Source organism: Tribolium castaneum, chromosome 6, assembly GCF_031307605.1.
Source record: "Tribolium castaneum strain GA2 chromosome 6, icTriCast1.1, whole genome shotgun sequence".
NCBI lineage: Eukaryota > Metazoa > Arthropoda > Insecta > Coleoptera > Tenebrionidae > Tribolium > Tribolium castaneum.
This window is the reverse complement of record NC_087399.1, coordinates 8294665-8310390: the sequence shown is the minus strand read 5'-3', so window position 1 is coordinate 8310390 and position 15726 is coordinate 8294665. Positions and strand designations below refer to the sequence as shown.

At 32.8% G+C, this 15726-nt stretch overlaps 2 protein-coding genes across 8 annotated transcripts in view; one reads left to right on the top strand and one right to left on the bottom strand.

Annotated features, from left to right (window-relative positions):
- The window catches only part of LOC103313893 (TWiK family of potassium channels protein 7), a 169232-nt gene extending 168474 nt beyond the window's left edge, over positions 1-758 (top strand). For all 4 annotated transcript variants that reach the window (XM_015982380.2, XM_015982379.2, XM_008198354.3 and 1 more), the window contains one exon: positions 273-758. In XM_015982380.2, coding sequence (XP_015837866.1) covers positions 273-602 — 330 coding nt within the window. In that variant the 3' untranslated portion in view covers positions 603-758. The remainder of the gene's footprint in view (positions 1-272) is intronic.
- ksr (kinase suppressor of ras) lies at positions 747-15651 on the bottom strand. Of its 4 annotated transcripts, none has more exons than XM_001812705.4 (11): positions 15354-15651; positions 15034-15307; positions 14704-14979; positions 11435-11728; positions 10982-11370; positions 8684-8795; positions 8419-8633; positions 4998-5491; positions 4809-4943; positions 4624-4753; positions 747-1707 (listed from the first exon to the last, which is right to left on the bottom strand). In XM_001812705.4, the coding sequence occupies exons 1-11, from the start codon at positions 15504-15506 to the stop codon at positions 1555-1557; spliced, it is 2625 nt and encodes an 874-aa protein (XP_001812757.1). In that variant the 5' UTR covers positions 15507-15651; the 3' UTR covers positions 747-1554. The 4 variants fall into 4 exon arrangements, with proteins under 4 accessions (XP_001812757.1, XP_015837863.1, XP_008196531.1 ...); XM_015982377.2 differs by having other exon boundaries at positions 8419-8627; XM_008198309.3 differs by having other exon boundaries at positions 10982-11367.
- Positions 15652-15726: the final 75 nt, after the last annotated feature.

Sequence of the window (15726 nt, the reverse complement as noted above, 5' to 3'; positions counted from 1 at the left end):
AGTATATTTTTTTATTTAAAAGGAAGCAGTTTTAGGTCGAGTTGTATAAAAAATTAATCTTCTTTAATCCTGGTTTAAACCCGTCGAGCCGATTGTTACAAGAATTGTAAGGGGTTTAAATCAGGATTAAAGATGATTAAGTTTTTATACAAATCGACCTTAGTCTCTTTTCTCACAGCTTCTTTTTTTAACACTATTTGACAAAAAATTCATTCATTGTTTGTTGCACAAGCACGTTTAAAATTTTGAAATGTGAAATTGGTATTTTCCAGGACGTGCAGCCACGACACGCCGTCGCGCGTGCCGCTCATCTGGCGTCCGAGCCGCTCCGAGTCGCCGCCCCCGGCTCAACCGTCACCATCAGTGCCTGCCAGCCTCGTTTTGGTCATATTTTTTTCGTACGTGTGCGTCGGAGCGGCCGCTTTCGCCTCCACCAGCGGCTGGAATTTCCTCGACGCCACTTACTTCTGCTTCATCGCCCTTTCCACGATCGGCATCGGCGACAAATTGCCGCAAAGTGGCGACGCCCATTCGCAACTGCAGCTCCTAGCGTGTTGTTTATACCTGTTCCTTGGACTAGTCGTCGTCGCCATGTGCTTTAGTTTAGTGCATGAAGAGATCTCAACCAAGTGCAAACATATCGCCAATAACATGGGGCTGTTGAGACACTAGTGATTGTTTCCACGGCGGCGGCGCGGCGCGGCTTTTTTACCTTGTGTTGTGATGAGGTGAATAAAAGAGTTGAGAATGTTGTATAATAGTTTATTTACCCTAATCCCTTAATAATGTACATTGACTGCAGATCAGAATGTATAAGTATGGGGGCAAAATCGGGGCCTTAAAGTGGACGTTTAATGCCGCGACTTTGTACAAAATATTGTAAATTGACTAGAGTGACAGAAACATCGTGGGAATGCATTTAACATATATACAGAGTCGTCGAAAAAACGACTAAAATCTCATTATTTACATAGACTTTCCTATATACAAATGGTTGGCAAAAATAATTTAATAGACAGTCGAAAGTGCAGTTAAATCACCACTCAGTCGTAATGTACAAATTTACATCGCTTTGAAAAATATTAGTTAACTGCACGCCAAAATACAGACGAGGGGAGAAAGGAGAGACGAGTCAAGAAGTCACCTGAACGTAATTAAAACAGGCACTACTCTAACAAATAACATTTGTTCATTTTGTTCAACATTAAGAGAATTGAAAATGGTCCAATCGATCGGCAACTTCGTAAATAATACTAAACAATTGCGAATCCATTATTAAAGATCACAGTAAAATGCAATACTGGGAAAAACGAAACCAGAATCGGCCACAATCACAAAGCCGTTGTAGGCGATTCTGCGGTCAACAGAAAGCGCTTCATTTCGTCGAACTTTAAAAATATACAACATCATAAGCACAATCCTTAAGATCATTGCACGCACAATTCTTTTTTTTTTTTTGTACAAGTGATTGGCTATCGGGCGGACCCCAACAACCGACAAGGCAAAAATTACAAAAAGTAACACACAACATCCAGGGGTTTCTTTTGCTCAATTTTAGAAGACCGATTCGGCCGAACGCGACAAATGAATCGGGTGAGAGGGACTTCGAGCCAGACGCTTCTTCGGTAACTTGTCCAAAATGTTCACAAGGCGGATAAAGTCGGGACGATCCTCTTCACGGTACGACCAACACAGCATCAAAATGTCCTTCAAGAAAGAAATATCTCAACGTATTTAAAACTTAAACTCATTTTTTTAAGAAAAACATATGTTACTAGAGACTGGCAATATTAACAGTTTATTTCAGGAGCATAATAATCAATATTCGTGGCAACATTAATTATTCAGAGGATTTACAGTCACTTTACATTTATTCAATGTTGCCAATTTAACTTCACAAATGGTACATTTAAAGCACGTTTCAAATTTATATGGATCTAAAAATCAATTGAATAAATTTCGCAAAAAATTCGGGCCTTAAACGATCACACAATTAAAAAAAATCAAGATATTTTCGCGTAAAGAATGGCGCTAGTTTTTTTGTTATCAAATATCTGAACATAATTTCATTTGTGTGTTAGAAGCATAATTACAGAATCACCTAGTCTTTTTTTACGAGAAAAATAATTACGTTAAGTGTTCGCCTTCATAATTGAAATACTGCCTAAATTTTTAAAGAGATAAATTACGTTAGGTGTTCGCTGTTGTCAAAGTTTAAAAAATAAGCCAGAAAATGATCAAATTTTTACATTTTTCGAGCGTTGTAACAACAAGTTTAGATAAAAACTTAATTTTTGCTCAAAGTTTCGCCAAATTGAGCCCCAAAATAAATATAGTTTTAGCATGTTTTGTAGTCACAAAATTATTTTAGACCATTTTTGTTCTTTTTTATGCGTTTTAACACTGTTTTCAGCCAAAATACAATAATATATTTTGACGGACTTTGTCAAAAATAAGGAATTTAATCACAAAATTTTCCCTCTTATGAAGCATTCTGAGAACAAATGTATTTTAAGAAGTTTTTCAGGCACTGACCTAATAGAATAAGTCGCCGGATTGAACGTTTTAGCACATTATTCAATCAACTCTGCTAAAAAATCAAACATTTTGTCGAAAATAGTGTAACAATTGTTGCCTTTTACGAACGTTTAAGTACAGTCTAAATAAGTGAAAATGACACCTCAATAGCTTGGCGCTTGCTGTGTAATTGCAAACTTGACGTAATTTCAAGTTAAATTTCTTTAGGTTTACAGAAAACGAAATAAAAATTTGAGTTGCCACTTATTTTGCATTGATAAACGTCAAGTTAATTAATTAAAAATGTTGAGTTTTGTAATGAAAAACTTAACAAACCATTTTTTAAAGAAAATAACGCATTCAGAAAACGATCATTAACTTAATATTTTTTTAAATAAAATTAATTAATATATAATTATTGTAAGAAATAGCCTTTCTCTATTTTAAACTTAATTTTATGTAAAATAACAAATGACTTAAACCACTGGATTAATTCATTAAGCAGAAAGCAAAATTAACATTTACTTCAGTATTAAACTAATAGGAATCAAATCGCCATTTTCATTTTGCACTGAAAAACGTCAAGTTAATCGCGAATTAAAATTTAGTTGCGATTAACACGTTCTGTAAGCCACCTTGTAATTATCATTAAAAACGATCCAAAATTATTTATTTAACATAACCAGGAAAAAAACGTGAAATTTTTTAGCTATGCTCTAGAAAATTTATTTTATAATTATACTTATAAATTATCTGAAAATGCTTAGTTTTTAAATAGTAAACAATTTAATAAAAATCAATTAGGTATTATATCGGTATTGTTAATGTATTTTATTGATAAACTGTTTTCCAAAATTAAATTAAGTAACACGATCTAGGCTTTCTTTTATTTAAACTTGATTTTATGTGAAACAATTATATTTTAAATGATTTATAAAAATTAATAACTTACATATTTTCAGAATTAATTGTTATTAAATAGTTCCGACTCATTTATAATTATGTAGTTAGTAAGAACCCAAACTTTTTAAGGTCTGACATCAAAACAAATTAGATTTGAATCAGTTTGTTAGATTTGTCAATCTTAAATTTGTCAATTTTTAAACAATGATAAAAAAAGATAAACATAAAAAATTGCTGACTTTCCATGATTATTAATTTTATTATTAAAAAAAATACGTTTTCATTTAACCTGACAGGGCCTGCTTTATTGAGGCGTCATTTTCACTTTGTTCGACTGTGCATTGTTGAGTTAAAAACAGACATTACGTTAAGAACAAATGGAAAAATTAAGAAGTTATGTAACAAATATTGCTATTTTTGCTCTTTTCAAGCATTTAAGCATTTTTTTTGCGAACGTTTGATAACCTGTCTAAAAAATTACCAAATTAAGTCAATGTTATTATTTTCTCCTTCGGCCCATTTAACATGTTTTTCGGCTAAAAACACTATTATTTCCGAGTTTCTGTTAACAAAATTGACCGTAAAGACAGATTATTAATAATTAGGTACAAGGGTTTGAGGGTGAGGTTCTTTTGAAATCGTCGTCAGAGATAACAGTATAAAAGCATAATCAAGTTAAAAAGCAAAAATTACAGTTTTTATCTTTGTGACACCTGGTATAATTTAGCATTTATCTAGCGTTTTACCCTTTTTATCAACCAAAAACCAAAATTACTCGACCATATTTCATCAAACAAACCAAAAAATTGCAGAAATAAAGTGCAATTTTTTGAGATTTCGTACATTTCTCACTCAGAACGGCAGTTACTTAGCAAAATTATGCCAAAAATACCTAAACAAATCACCACACTTGTTTGAAAATAGTAAAATTGTTGCCTTTTTCAAACTTTGAAACACATGTTGAGTTAGAAGCTCTGACGAGTATTTGACGTAATTACTACACGTAATTTTTTTCTTTTTGGCATGTCATCACGTTTTTCATTCAGAAACAAGTGTAATCAGAAAATTATCTAAAAGTGTATTGTTTCTTCTCTTTTCAGCGATTTAGCACGTTTTTTGGTTAGAATCACAACATTCACGACTTTCTATTGAAATTTTAAGTATTATACAAGAACATATTAAACGAATTAAACGCGTCCTTACCTTGACATCGCGTGAAGCTTGAAGATTGGCTAAAGGCTGCTTCATACCTTTACCCACTTGCCAAATAATTGCCTCAGGCGGTTGTGACTTAAACGGCCACTCGCTACACAATAATTCGTACCAAACAGTACTAGAAATAATTACAATTAAATTAAACCACTAATTATTATTATTTGATTGTTTACCCAAAAGCATAAACATCCGATGCTTTACTAAACGGCAATTCCTCGGCATGTAACTGATGAGCGTGCAATTTTTTAATAATTTCCGGTGATAAATAACACAGCCAACCTGGAGGTATAGATAAACCATCATTTTGTCTACGAAAAAAAAACAGTTTAGTAGTTATAATTAACACCAAAATAATTGATTACCGATTTCCAAAACACAATTTCGTAACACTAAACAACCCAAAATCGGTGATCACGACTTTCCCATTCTCTAGAAAAATGTTTTTGCTTTTAAGATCCTTATGAACGATGCCTCGCGCATGTAAATAACCCATTCCTTGCGAGATCTGTTGAGCGACGATTGTCGTTTTGTTCATATTGAACTTATCTTTCCTCAAATGTATGTGTGTGTACAAAGTCATGCCTTTGCTCAGACTCGTCACAATTGCCAGCTTTGGTGGCTGCATACACGCCCCCATAAACAAAATCACGTTCTCGTGACGCGTTTTACGAAACGTCGAAACTTCGTTTTTGAACTGCTCTAAAGTCTTTTCGTCGCTGAGATAACTCATGTTGAGTACTTTCACGGCAACGTCTCCATGCCAATACCCTCTGTATACAGTACCAAACCGACCTGTCCCGATCACCTCCCCCATTTTCAGCTCTTCGTATGGAATATCCCACTCGCGCATAGACATCTGCAAGACCACATTCGCATTTTCATCATACACAACTACGGAGGACTGTAACTCAGGAGATGAAACGAGATACAAAATCGCAGGGTTTTCTAAACACAAAAAAATAGTTTAGCAGAATAAAAATGAAGGCGCTTGGAATATTTAAATTAATTTAAATCCAACCAATTCACTAATTACTTGCCATTACTTGATTTTGTGTTTACTTACTATTTTTTGGCCAGCGAAATGTTTGTGATAGAAAAATTAAATGCAAACTAAGGGTGAGTCAACGCTTGATACTACAATTTGGTGAGTGTTACAGCAGATATCGAAAAAACTTATTTGAACTACATATTAGATGCATTTCATCTCAAATATGTATCGTTTAAAATAAACAAAATATTCGGATCTCGAAGATTCTCTCGGAATATGTTGAAATTGTAAGCGAAACCTGCTTCCCATTTTAAGTAAAAGCTTAACAAAAATAAATGAAAGACATTGAACAAGTGGGCGAAACAAACAGAAACGACTCGAAGTATAATGACATCGAATTGAGTTTTGCGTTTTTCACTATGTAATTTACTCGTACATGATTTTCTTTCTTTCTTTTTGATTAATTAAAGTTTTCATAGTTAACTTTATTAATACAATTAATATTTTCAATTGTTTGATAATACATAATTCACATGCATAGACAAAATAATAATCCTTTTTAGCAATCGCAGATTTCTACGTGAGATTATTACTTTTTGAGATACAGAAAAAATAGCTCGTTAATAATAATAGTTTATTTGTTATGTACCTAAACTAAAAATGTGTAAAAGAGAGACAAAACCAATCATTAGTAAATGACTTTCAGATATCATCAGGCTTTAGAATCCATAATTTTCATCTAATATACAAAATTTAATGTAAAAATCCCAAAACGTAAAATAAAGACAAATGCGTCTCTGTCCAAATAACAAAACCATAATTTTTTTGTTGGTTACTTGAAGCTGAGTTTTTCTGGTGCCTAATACGTACACAGCTGTTTCCAGTCAGTGCCTTCCTCAGATTTAGACGAACAAAAGACAAAATTCGTAAACAAAAATATTAGCTAATTCAAAACTATAAAAACGCCATCGTCGCATTTTACGGAATTATTTTTTGAAATAAGATTGATACAATTGAAAAATAGTTATTAATAACTAGATCTGTTTGGTGTTTAGATAATTTATAACAACGGTATAACAACAAATTTCGAGAAAAAATGTGACGTTTTTTCTATAGTTTTGAAACAGCTAACACATTTGAAATCAGCAAACAATGGAGATTTGTCGTCCTACCTTGTTTTTTTTAATATAATTTTTTTAACATTTAAAAAAAGTCAAAAAATAAAAAAGTGTTACGTTGGCGCTAATTTAATTAAGATTCTATGTTCAAAACATTTTTTCTTTCCGAAACAGTGAATGGTTAACAAGATAATAGAAAAATAAATTCCGCGCCATCTGCCAGCTTAGAAACACATTAAAACGTGTTTAACCTTAATGTATTTTTTGTTTGCTCTTTGTTAACCATTTACATTTTTTCAAATTCATGCTCTGAAAACTTATACGATAATGAAACAACTGTGCTCTTTGTCGACATTGTTTTATTTGTACGTCGTTTCATATCCCAAACTTTAAATATACAGAGTGTCCCAGCGATGTAAAGAAGTCCATTATTGAACTTTAAATGTTAGAAAATTAATCTTTTTTTTACGAAAGCTATACATACTAACGCCCTGACACACTTACAATTAATTTCAAGTATACAGAGTGTTCCAAAAATAGCTACAACACAACTTATGTTTTTTTTTTAAATGAAACAACCTATATTTTTTGTATTTTTGGACATAGCTTTTAACATAGATGTTTTTAAGCTAAATTATTATTAGTCGATTTTGCTTTGTTTTTAAAATAACTTGATTTTTTTGACAAAAACACTATTTAAAAAAATCATTACATAAAAACTAAGAATCTGAAAAAAGTAGAACTTTCACCACTTTAAAGAAAAAAGTTCTTACTTCAAAAATATATTATTTTATTTGCTTACTACAATCAAAAAGATAAAAATGAAGAGGTTGTTGCAAGTTAAATAACTTATTAATTTTAAATAAAACACCCAATTTTTTATTTTTACACCTAAAAGAACTTTACATTGTCTCTCTAAAAACTTTAACAGTTAAGTGTCTTTTAGTGATTACTCAAAAGATATCTAACATTAAAAAAATATATTAACTACTGTTTGAGTGGTCAGAAAGTGAAATTTTCTGTTAATAATAACTTTAATGTTACCCTTAACAAACATTCTAATTAATGGCGAATTTTTTAAATTCCCGTATAAACTCCAACAAATATCTGTGGTGGAGTTGCTATGGTTATGATATGGTTTACTATGGTAACAACAATGGTCATAAATAGTGTGCATTGTTGTTGAAATTAACTTCTAAAGTGCAATATCTTTTAGTTATTAACTTTACTAGACATTTGAAACCTAATTTTTTGATAGACAATTTAATAATCTTTGAGAAGCAAGAACAAAAAATAGAATGTTCCATTTAAGTTTTTCAAGTTATTCAACTTTCAACAAACTTCTTAAATTTTCTGTTTCTAATTGTACTCTAAACAATTTGAACTTTTCCCTTTAAAATGGTGAAGTCCTACTGTTCTACGATTTTCCGTTTTTGTGTAATAATTTTTTAAATAAAATGTGTTTAAGTCAAAAAAAAATCAAATTATCTCAAAAGCTAAGCAGAATCGACCAATACAAGTTAAGATTAAAATCATCCATTTGAAAAAACATAACTTTATACAACACAGTTATAATCGAAAAAAAGTCAATATCTTTAATAATAAACAAGTTATGGATCTTTTTCGGATCGTTGGGCAGCCTGTATATTGGTACACACACCACACACAAAAACTTACGCTGTTCTGTCTCGGCCATCTATGACCGTCCGTGATGGTTTCAGTATCCGAAACTTGGCTCTCTTGCGAATCTACTCTGACTGGTGTTTTATCAGAATCGGTACTGCCCGAAACAGATGCCGTACGATCGCTATCACGTGATTGTTGATCGTGATGGAGGGTGTTTAAAGGGTCGGTTTCAATTGGCATTTCGTACGATTCATTCGGATCTAAATCTGTAATTAATTGATTCCGAAATTCATAAATTGATGGATTTGTTGATTACCAGGGAAATGAAATTGTTTGTGACTAGCGTGAGGCGTTGGTATACTTGTAACGGCGGGACTGGAAGGAGTTGAGCTATTGCAACTTGATGTGTTCGAGCTTGAGTCGGGAGGCTGCAATTTAATTTAAACATAGTAAAAACAATTAAACAAAATACTCGTAGTATATGAAAAAATAGCGAAAGGTTGTAACACGTGTTTTTATGCTGCCCTCTTGTCCAAAATTTGATACATTTACAAAAGAAAACATGCCTTTTATTAATCTAATAATTATGAATACATAAAGATTTCGCTAAATTGTTTTGTCTGACATTAATTGTTTCAGCGACTACACCTTAAAAATACATCTCCCTCTATATTTTTCTATCAATGAATCGGCCAAGCCTCTTTGTTTCACACCTTTTAACAATTTGTTATCTGACAGATTATATTTTTTGATGGTGACTTTTTATTCATTTTCTTCCACAATTATTGTTCTGCCGTTTAATTTTATTCAGTTTGTTAGTTGTTCTTGACGCGAGCGCACGCCTCATAATTGAAATCAGGTTTTTACGAGAAAAAGTGGAAACAATCCGAATTAAAGGGTTAGTCAGTTTACAATACTTTCCTTTCTTTCACTTTAAATCTGTAATATTTTTAACTAACTTAAAGCACAATGTTCTAATTTCATTGTTTTTTATTTCAATAGGTTCTCTTAAGAAGATAATGCGATGAACTTGCTACAAACTGTAGCAAAAGATGCCAGGTTAGTGCATTTTATTTTTATTTTTGAATACAATTACATTAGAAAAAGTTGTTAAAAAATTCTTCTAACGAAACCTTTGTGCAGTAAAGATGAATATTTTCAGTTGTCAAGGGCTTTCCTTAACAAGTGATTAGATTTCTCTGATTATTATTATTACATACTAATTATGTATTTCATGTATTCTGTTGACGTGTGAATAAGATCTTTCTAGCACTAAATTAACTTTTATTATTATTACTATTTATTATTATTGTCTATATTCAAGTGAGATAATTTTGTCTATTTCCTAATGAATATCATTAAAGCATAATTTAATAACTCAATTAAAGAATGAGAATCCCAATTATTTCGCAAGTAATCTAAAAAATCAGTCAAAAATCACTAAATTAGATTGAAACGTACATTATTTCGCTTTTTTGGGTGCTTCTGCATATTTTCAGTTAGAAACGCAATTGTTCGGTCAAATTTTATAACAAATTAATCGAAAACTTTCAAAGTTAAGCAAAAAATGACGCCAATTTGTGCATTTTACGAGTGTTGAAAAAAACAACGCAGTTTTTTTTTTGCTAAACCGGTCTGAAAAATCAATAAATTCGATCAAAAATAATATTTTACTATAATAGAGCGTTTTTAATCAAAAATTACCCTTCAAAAATCATCCGAATTGGGTCGAAAATTTTATCATTTTTGCCTTTTTCGGACGCTAGAACAGGTTTTGTCCAAAAACGAAATTAATAAAATCAAAAAAATGGACGAAAATGATATTATTTAAGCATTTTTTAGATTTCTTGATATAAAAATCTATCATTTAAAATTTAATTTAATGATTATTATCTATAATTTTTACTGATACAAACACGCAGTTTTTGCGAAATTTTGCTAAACCGAACTGAAAAATCAATAAATTGAACATAAAATAATATCATTTTACTATTTTTGCGATTTAGAACGTTTATAATCAAAAAATTCATCAAAAATCACCCCAGTTGAATGGAAAATAGTATTACTTTTGTCTTTTTCAAACGCTAGAACAGGTTTTTGAGCACAGAAGGTTTCAAAAAATCATATTATTTACACATATGATATAACAATCTAACATTTGAAATATAATTTTAATGATTATTATTATCAATAATATTTAGTTTCGTTAATGTGATGTAAAAAAACTTGGAAAGTATTGTAAGTTTTGCTTTTAACGAGCGATTTTGTTTTCAAAAAAATTGCAAAAATATTTTAAATGAATTAAAAATAATATAATCTTTGCCTTTTTCGAATACTTAAAACAATAAAAACTAAAATAGGTCACAAATAGCATTTTTTAAGCTTTTTAGCATGTTGTCAAGCCAGAAAAATAATTATTAATTAAACAAAACAAAACAGCATTAAGCTTCCATCTTTTATTTATTTTATTTTTATTTTCATTATGCTTCAGCCCTTCGCCTCTCCACTGATCACCTGAAGCAATTTTTTTCTATCTTATAAATAAATTGCTCCCAGACAGTTGAAAACCGCATAAAAATACCAAATACTGTACCATAAATAAGAAAAAACGTACCGGAAACGGCGCAATGTTGATCGAAGGCTGCGGATGCGACCTCTTCCTCATCCTGAGCGAATTGATAATATTTTTCGTATTGCTAGCCCTGCTCGGATTAGGCGAGGGAAAAACCTGTACTTCACACGACAATTTCTTCTTAAATTCGTCGAGTAATTCCGGTGGCAATCCGCAAGAGGGTGTGACCCTATCCTCGCACTCCCTATGGCAAGTATACTTGCACTCTTTACACTTTAATCCCGCTCCGAAATAGATCGGTTTCTGGCAATATCCACACGTCGCAATCATCTTAAACGTTTTCGTAAACCTATGATTAATCTGATGTGCCATGCTGCGCCCCACCGGCGTCGGTGTCCTCGGTGATTTGGGCACTTGGAGACTCGGCGCTGCTACAAAACGTCGTCAATATTAAATTAGAAACCGTACCGCAACGTGGCAATTGTTGACACTCACATTTGTAACTATTGTCGTCACTATCGGTTCCGGTGTTATTATATGGGGGTGACTTGATGGGACTGGTCAGGATCGGACTTGTGTAATCAGTGTCAGGTCCTGGCTCAGTCGGTAACCTTGACCGCTTCCCAGAACCCTTTTCACCGCTGGGTAGTTCACCGTTATCGCCCTTTGCCAATTGTGACTCATGCGATTTGCTTTTGGTTAAGGGGAACGATTCAGACAACAATACTGGATTTTGAATTCCGGTCAGGTGCTTGCGGCGGGCCGGCGGCGTTGTCGGGAATTTCATTCCTACAAATCGTGCACATATAACAACTTCGGGGCGATTCCACACATTTCAAACATCTCTAAACCACCAAATTTCAGGCGGACACTTTCCAATATATCTCACACCAAATGCCCTAACGATCGTTCTTTGTTAAAAAAAAACAATTATTTTTTTTTTAAAAAGATCTTGAGAGCCGAACACAATTCGCATAGATTCTACGAATTTTTAAAAATACCTTCAGATGTCCCTAAGTGTTTCCACCATCAAAGAAAAAATTCGTTTGAATTTAGATTGATTTTAAGTCAGAAATCACTGCGAGATTATGTTGAAGCTAAAGGTCACCAAGTAGGTCGAAATAAAAACAATCGACTAATTCCGAGCGAGTTAGCGACTCATTTCAGCCAGAGAAAAAAAAGTTGAAAATAGAATTTTCCAATTTTTGAACACCAAAAATTTCCTTCTCTTTTTAAAGTAAAGTGAATTCTGTAATAAAATAACAAAAACTTTGAAAATGTTTAGTAATAATGTATTTTTAATTTCATTTAATAAAATGAGAGGATCATCTTAAATCAACTTTGATAAAATGCTACTCTGGTGTTTGTTTCATTTAAAAAATATTGTACGTAACAAACCGAACATAATTTTAATCTCTCAATTAGAACTTTGCAAATAAATTCAAATGCAAATTCAATTCAAAAATTCAAACTAAACTAATTTCAAGATTTTTTTATTTCGTCTGGTAAAAATAAATCTAAATCCTATGACTGTATGTTTAACGTGTTCGACTTAATGTCATCGCTTTATTCTAAATTTTCCTCATTGTTTTGGTTCAATTTGAAGAAAATTTAATATTTCTATGATAAGCACAAATTTTAAACTTTTTCAAATGAGTAAATATTCATTCTGTCACTTGCTGTTGTTGTTTATTTAATTCCTCTGGTCTGCAATAATAAATCCTCCTTTAAATAAAATTATTCTAAACACAAAGATTCAAACGTACTGAATCTGTATCTGCTTTCAGTTTTTTGCTATAATGTATACATTTTTTTAATGTATAATTTTGCAAATTTCGCCGGAAGTCGCCCTGATTCCCTAAGATTATACAGTGATCATAAAATTGGTCTATTGTTTAAAATGTAGCCGATATCCTATTAAAAACAAACCCCAGTCGTAAATTGTTCAGGCACATTTTGAACTGCCACCCTTGTCATAGGGTCCAGAACGGAATAATTCGAGTCCGCACAAAATAAATGTGTTTTATATAAACAATGATTTTATTTAGTTACCTGATACTTGCAATCGGTGTTTACAGTCATTATTTTTCTTTGTAAACAGATACTTATGCTGATTGTGAATTTTAAAAACATTAGGAACTAGGAAAATTATTTGCCGTCTTCGAAAAGTTTGCCAGTATTCGAAAAGTAATTTATTGCAAGGGTGCGTGGGTCTTAATACCTGCACAATAGATGGTCCTAACTACGGATAATCAGGTTTATGGTGATTGTATAATCTTACAAGATCAGACCTACTTTATATCAAGATTTTTGATGGTGACTGTACGTACTTATAAAACTATTTCAGTTCCTAGAAAGATAAAAAAGCTGTGAACTACCAGGAAATCATTCCCACTTAGATTTCTTTAGCGAAAATCTTACCGTAGTATCAATAAATGTGAAGAAAGATGGCATCAAGACATATTACACATAATGAGAGACGATACAAAAGGAAATAATCCAAAGATCGTCAATTATAGCAATTTTGTTGGTTGAAAGTTCAACAGAAAATATGAAGCAAAAAAATATTGTTAACGTGCAACTACATACATTTTTTAATGATTTTTAGTGTTTTAGAACGAATTATAACATTTGTTGTAAATTATTATCGCAGTCATTAAATTCACAGTTATAGTTTTAAGTAAAACCAACGATTTTCATAAAAAATCAATTACAAAAAAGTTTATGTAAACATAATTTTTGTTATTAAATGTCTATTCACCTCCGCTGCCGGCAACGACGACGCTCATTCCAGCTGCCGGCAAAATTTTTCTAAAATTTGCTGTTGATTTTAATGTCTTTTTTAATTACCAAAACTCTCTAAAATACTTATATCTCAAAAAATTAGGTGTTATTCTTATCGCTAATTTACCTATGTAGTACTTACTCCTAAACATTCTAATAATTCAAGTTAAATTATTTTTGCTTATTTTTATAGTTTTTAAAAGCCACCCTGCGTGTACGCACATACATACATTGTATTCTAAATTTTCGAGCATAAAAAATTAAGTCGTTTATGGGTAAAAAAAATCATTGAACGTTTCAAGAAGTATGACGCTATTAGGCCAAAATAATTTAGATCATAAAGTCGTTTTTTTTATTTATAAATTTTGTGAACAATCAAATCCCAGATATTCGTGTAACAACATAAATTTGTTTCATAAAAGCCTTTTTTTTGTCCAACATCATCTGGAGTTTTAGTGTTTTTGTTCTGAATCATGTGTCACCTCTACAATTTTAATTGAATCTTTTATTTAAACGACGTCTAACACTTTCAACAACCTGTAATCAAAATGTAATGCATAATAATAAGAAATTTTTTGCAGACCAGTATTACAGAAAAAAATAAAAATCAACATTTCGATGAGTAGTGTTCGGAAAAAAACACCTTTAAATATTTTTACACATTTTTCTCACCAAAACAAAAACCCTATTTCTCATATTTTTTAATTAGTAGTTTTCTTTATCACTACCAAAGACGACATTAATTGAGAAAATCTTTAAAACACCTGCATAGTTTAGAGTTCGAAAAAACATCAAGAAAATAGTTTGTTTCAAATAAAAAAAATTGTCAGCAAATAACCGAAAACACTGATTTTGTTGCATTAAAAACATATGTAGGGTGGCAATTATTTTACCACCGGGTACATTTAGTTTAAAAAACATTGAAACTGTCAAACCAACGGTCCAAAAACAGTGGGGGTCCCATGCGGAGTCATGCGTACCTTTCCCCTTTAGAGGTGGGGGAGTAAGGGGAGGCCCAAGCACACACCGATCAGCATTCAGAGAATTGATGCTAGACACAGAGGAGGAAGGAGGGATCGCACCTCCACGATTATTATTGTTGCAAAGACTCTCCTCTGACGGGACCGAAGCCCTGGCGGCCCGTGTCCTGCTCGTGCGCGGCGACAGCCCCCCGACTTTGAAGTTCTGATGCCGGTCCCAGGAGTCCCAATACAGGTGCATGTCCGAGTTGTCTTTGGCGCCCCGTTTGAGTGCATCTACAACAAATTAAATGAATGGAATTCCCACCCAAACAAAAATGTAAGAAGCACCTGTGTAGCGTTTGAGGTTGTGGAGGGCGCGACACAGCCGACTGAGCTCCTCGGGGCGCGCCCCACGGTCGTTGAGGATGGTCCTGAGCTCATGCTCGGACTTCTCCTGGAGCTCCTCCACGGTGGAGATCTTCTGGCACAGCCCTTGGATGGAGTTGCCGCTGAGCCCCACAACTTGCAGCCATTGGATCAACGAGGGGATCTGGTCGGCGCCCCCGCTCCGAAGCGCCAACTTCTTGATTAATTGGTCAGAGAAGAGTTTGATGAGTTTGCCCTGAAACATGAAGGGTTCGATGGGGTTGCGAGCTAGGGGGGCCTACCTCCAGGGTCCGGATTTCTTGCTGGGTCAGTTCTGCGGTTGTTGCACATTGTGTACGGAGCCCTTCTAAACGTTGAGCAGAAACATCAATCATGGATTGAATTATATCGAGCTGATTCCTTATTTCTCTGTCCGCCGCTTCCGCATCGGCCATATCACAGTACAGTTACAGACTAATATTTACATTTAGTTTCAATAACATAAATATTTACATATCACTATTTTTACAGTTTTACAGCTGTATTAGCGCTGATTTTTCATTCAATACCGATTCTTGTCATCGGCCATCTTTAAACAGGCCCCTGAAAGTGTATACAAATTATGTGTTCACTAGGAGGGGTGGGGCAAAGGGGGGAAATGGCTAAAATAGTTCG

Bases quoted from the DNA above. Each gene is read 5' to 3' on its own strand.
- ksr (XM_001812705.4), bottom strand. From the start codon at position 15,506: ATGGCCGATGCGGAAGCGGCGGACAGAGAAATAAGGAATCAGCTCGAT. The intron at 14,980-15,033 runs GTGCTTCTTACA...AATTTGTTGTAG, and splicing joins CAACCTCAAACGCTACACAG to ATGCACTCAAACGGGGCGCC. The intron at 8,796-10,981 runs GTACGTTTTTTC...ATTAAATTGCAG, and splicing joins TCAACATTGCGCCGTTTCCG to CCTCCCGACTCAAGCTCGAA.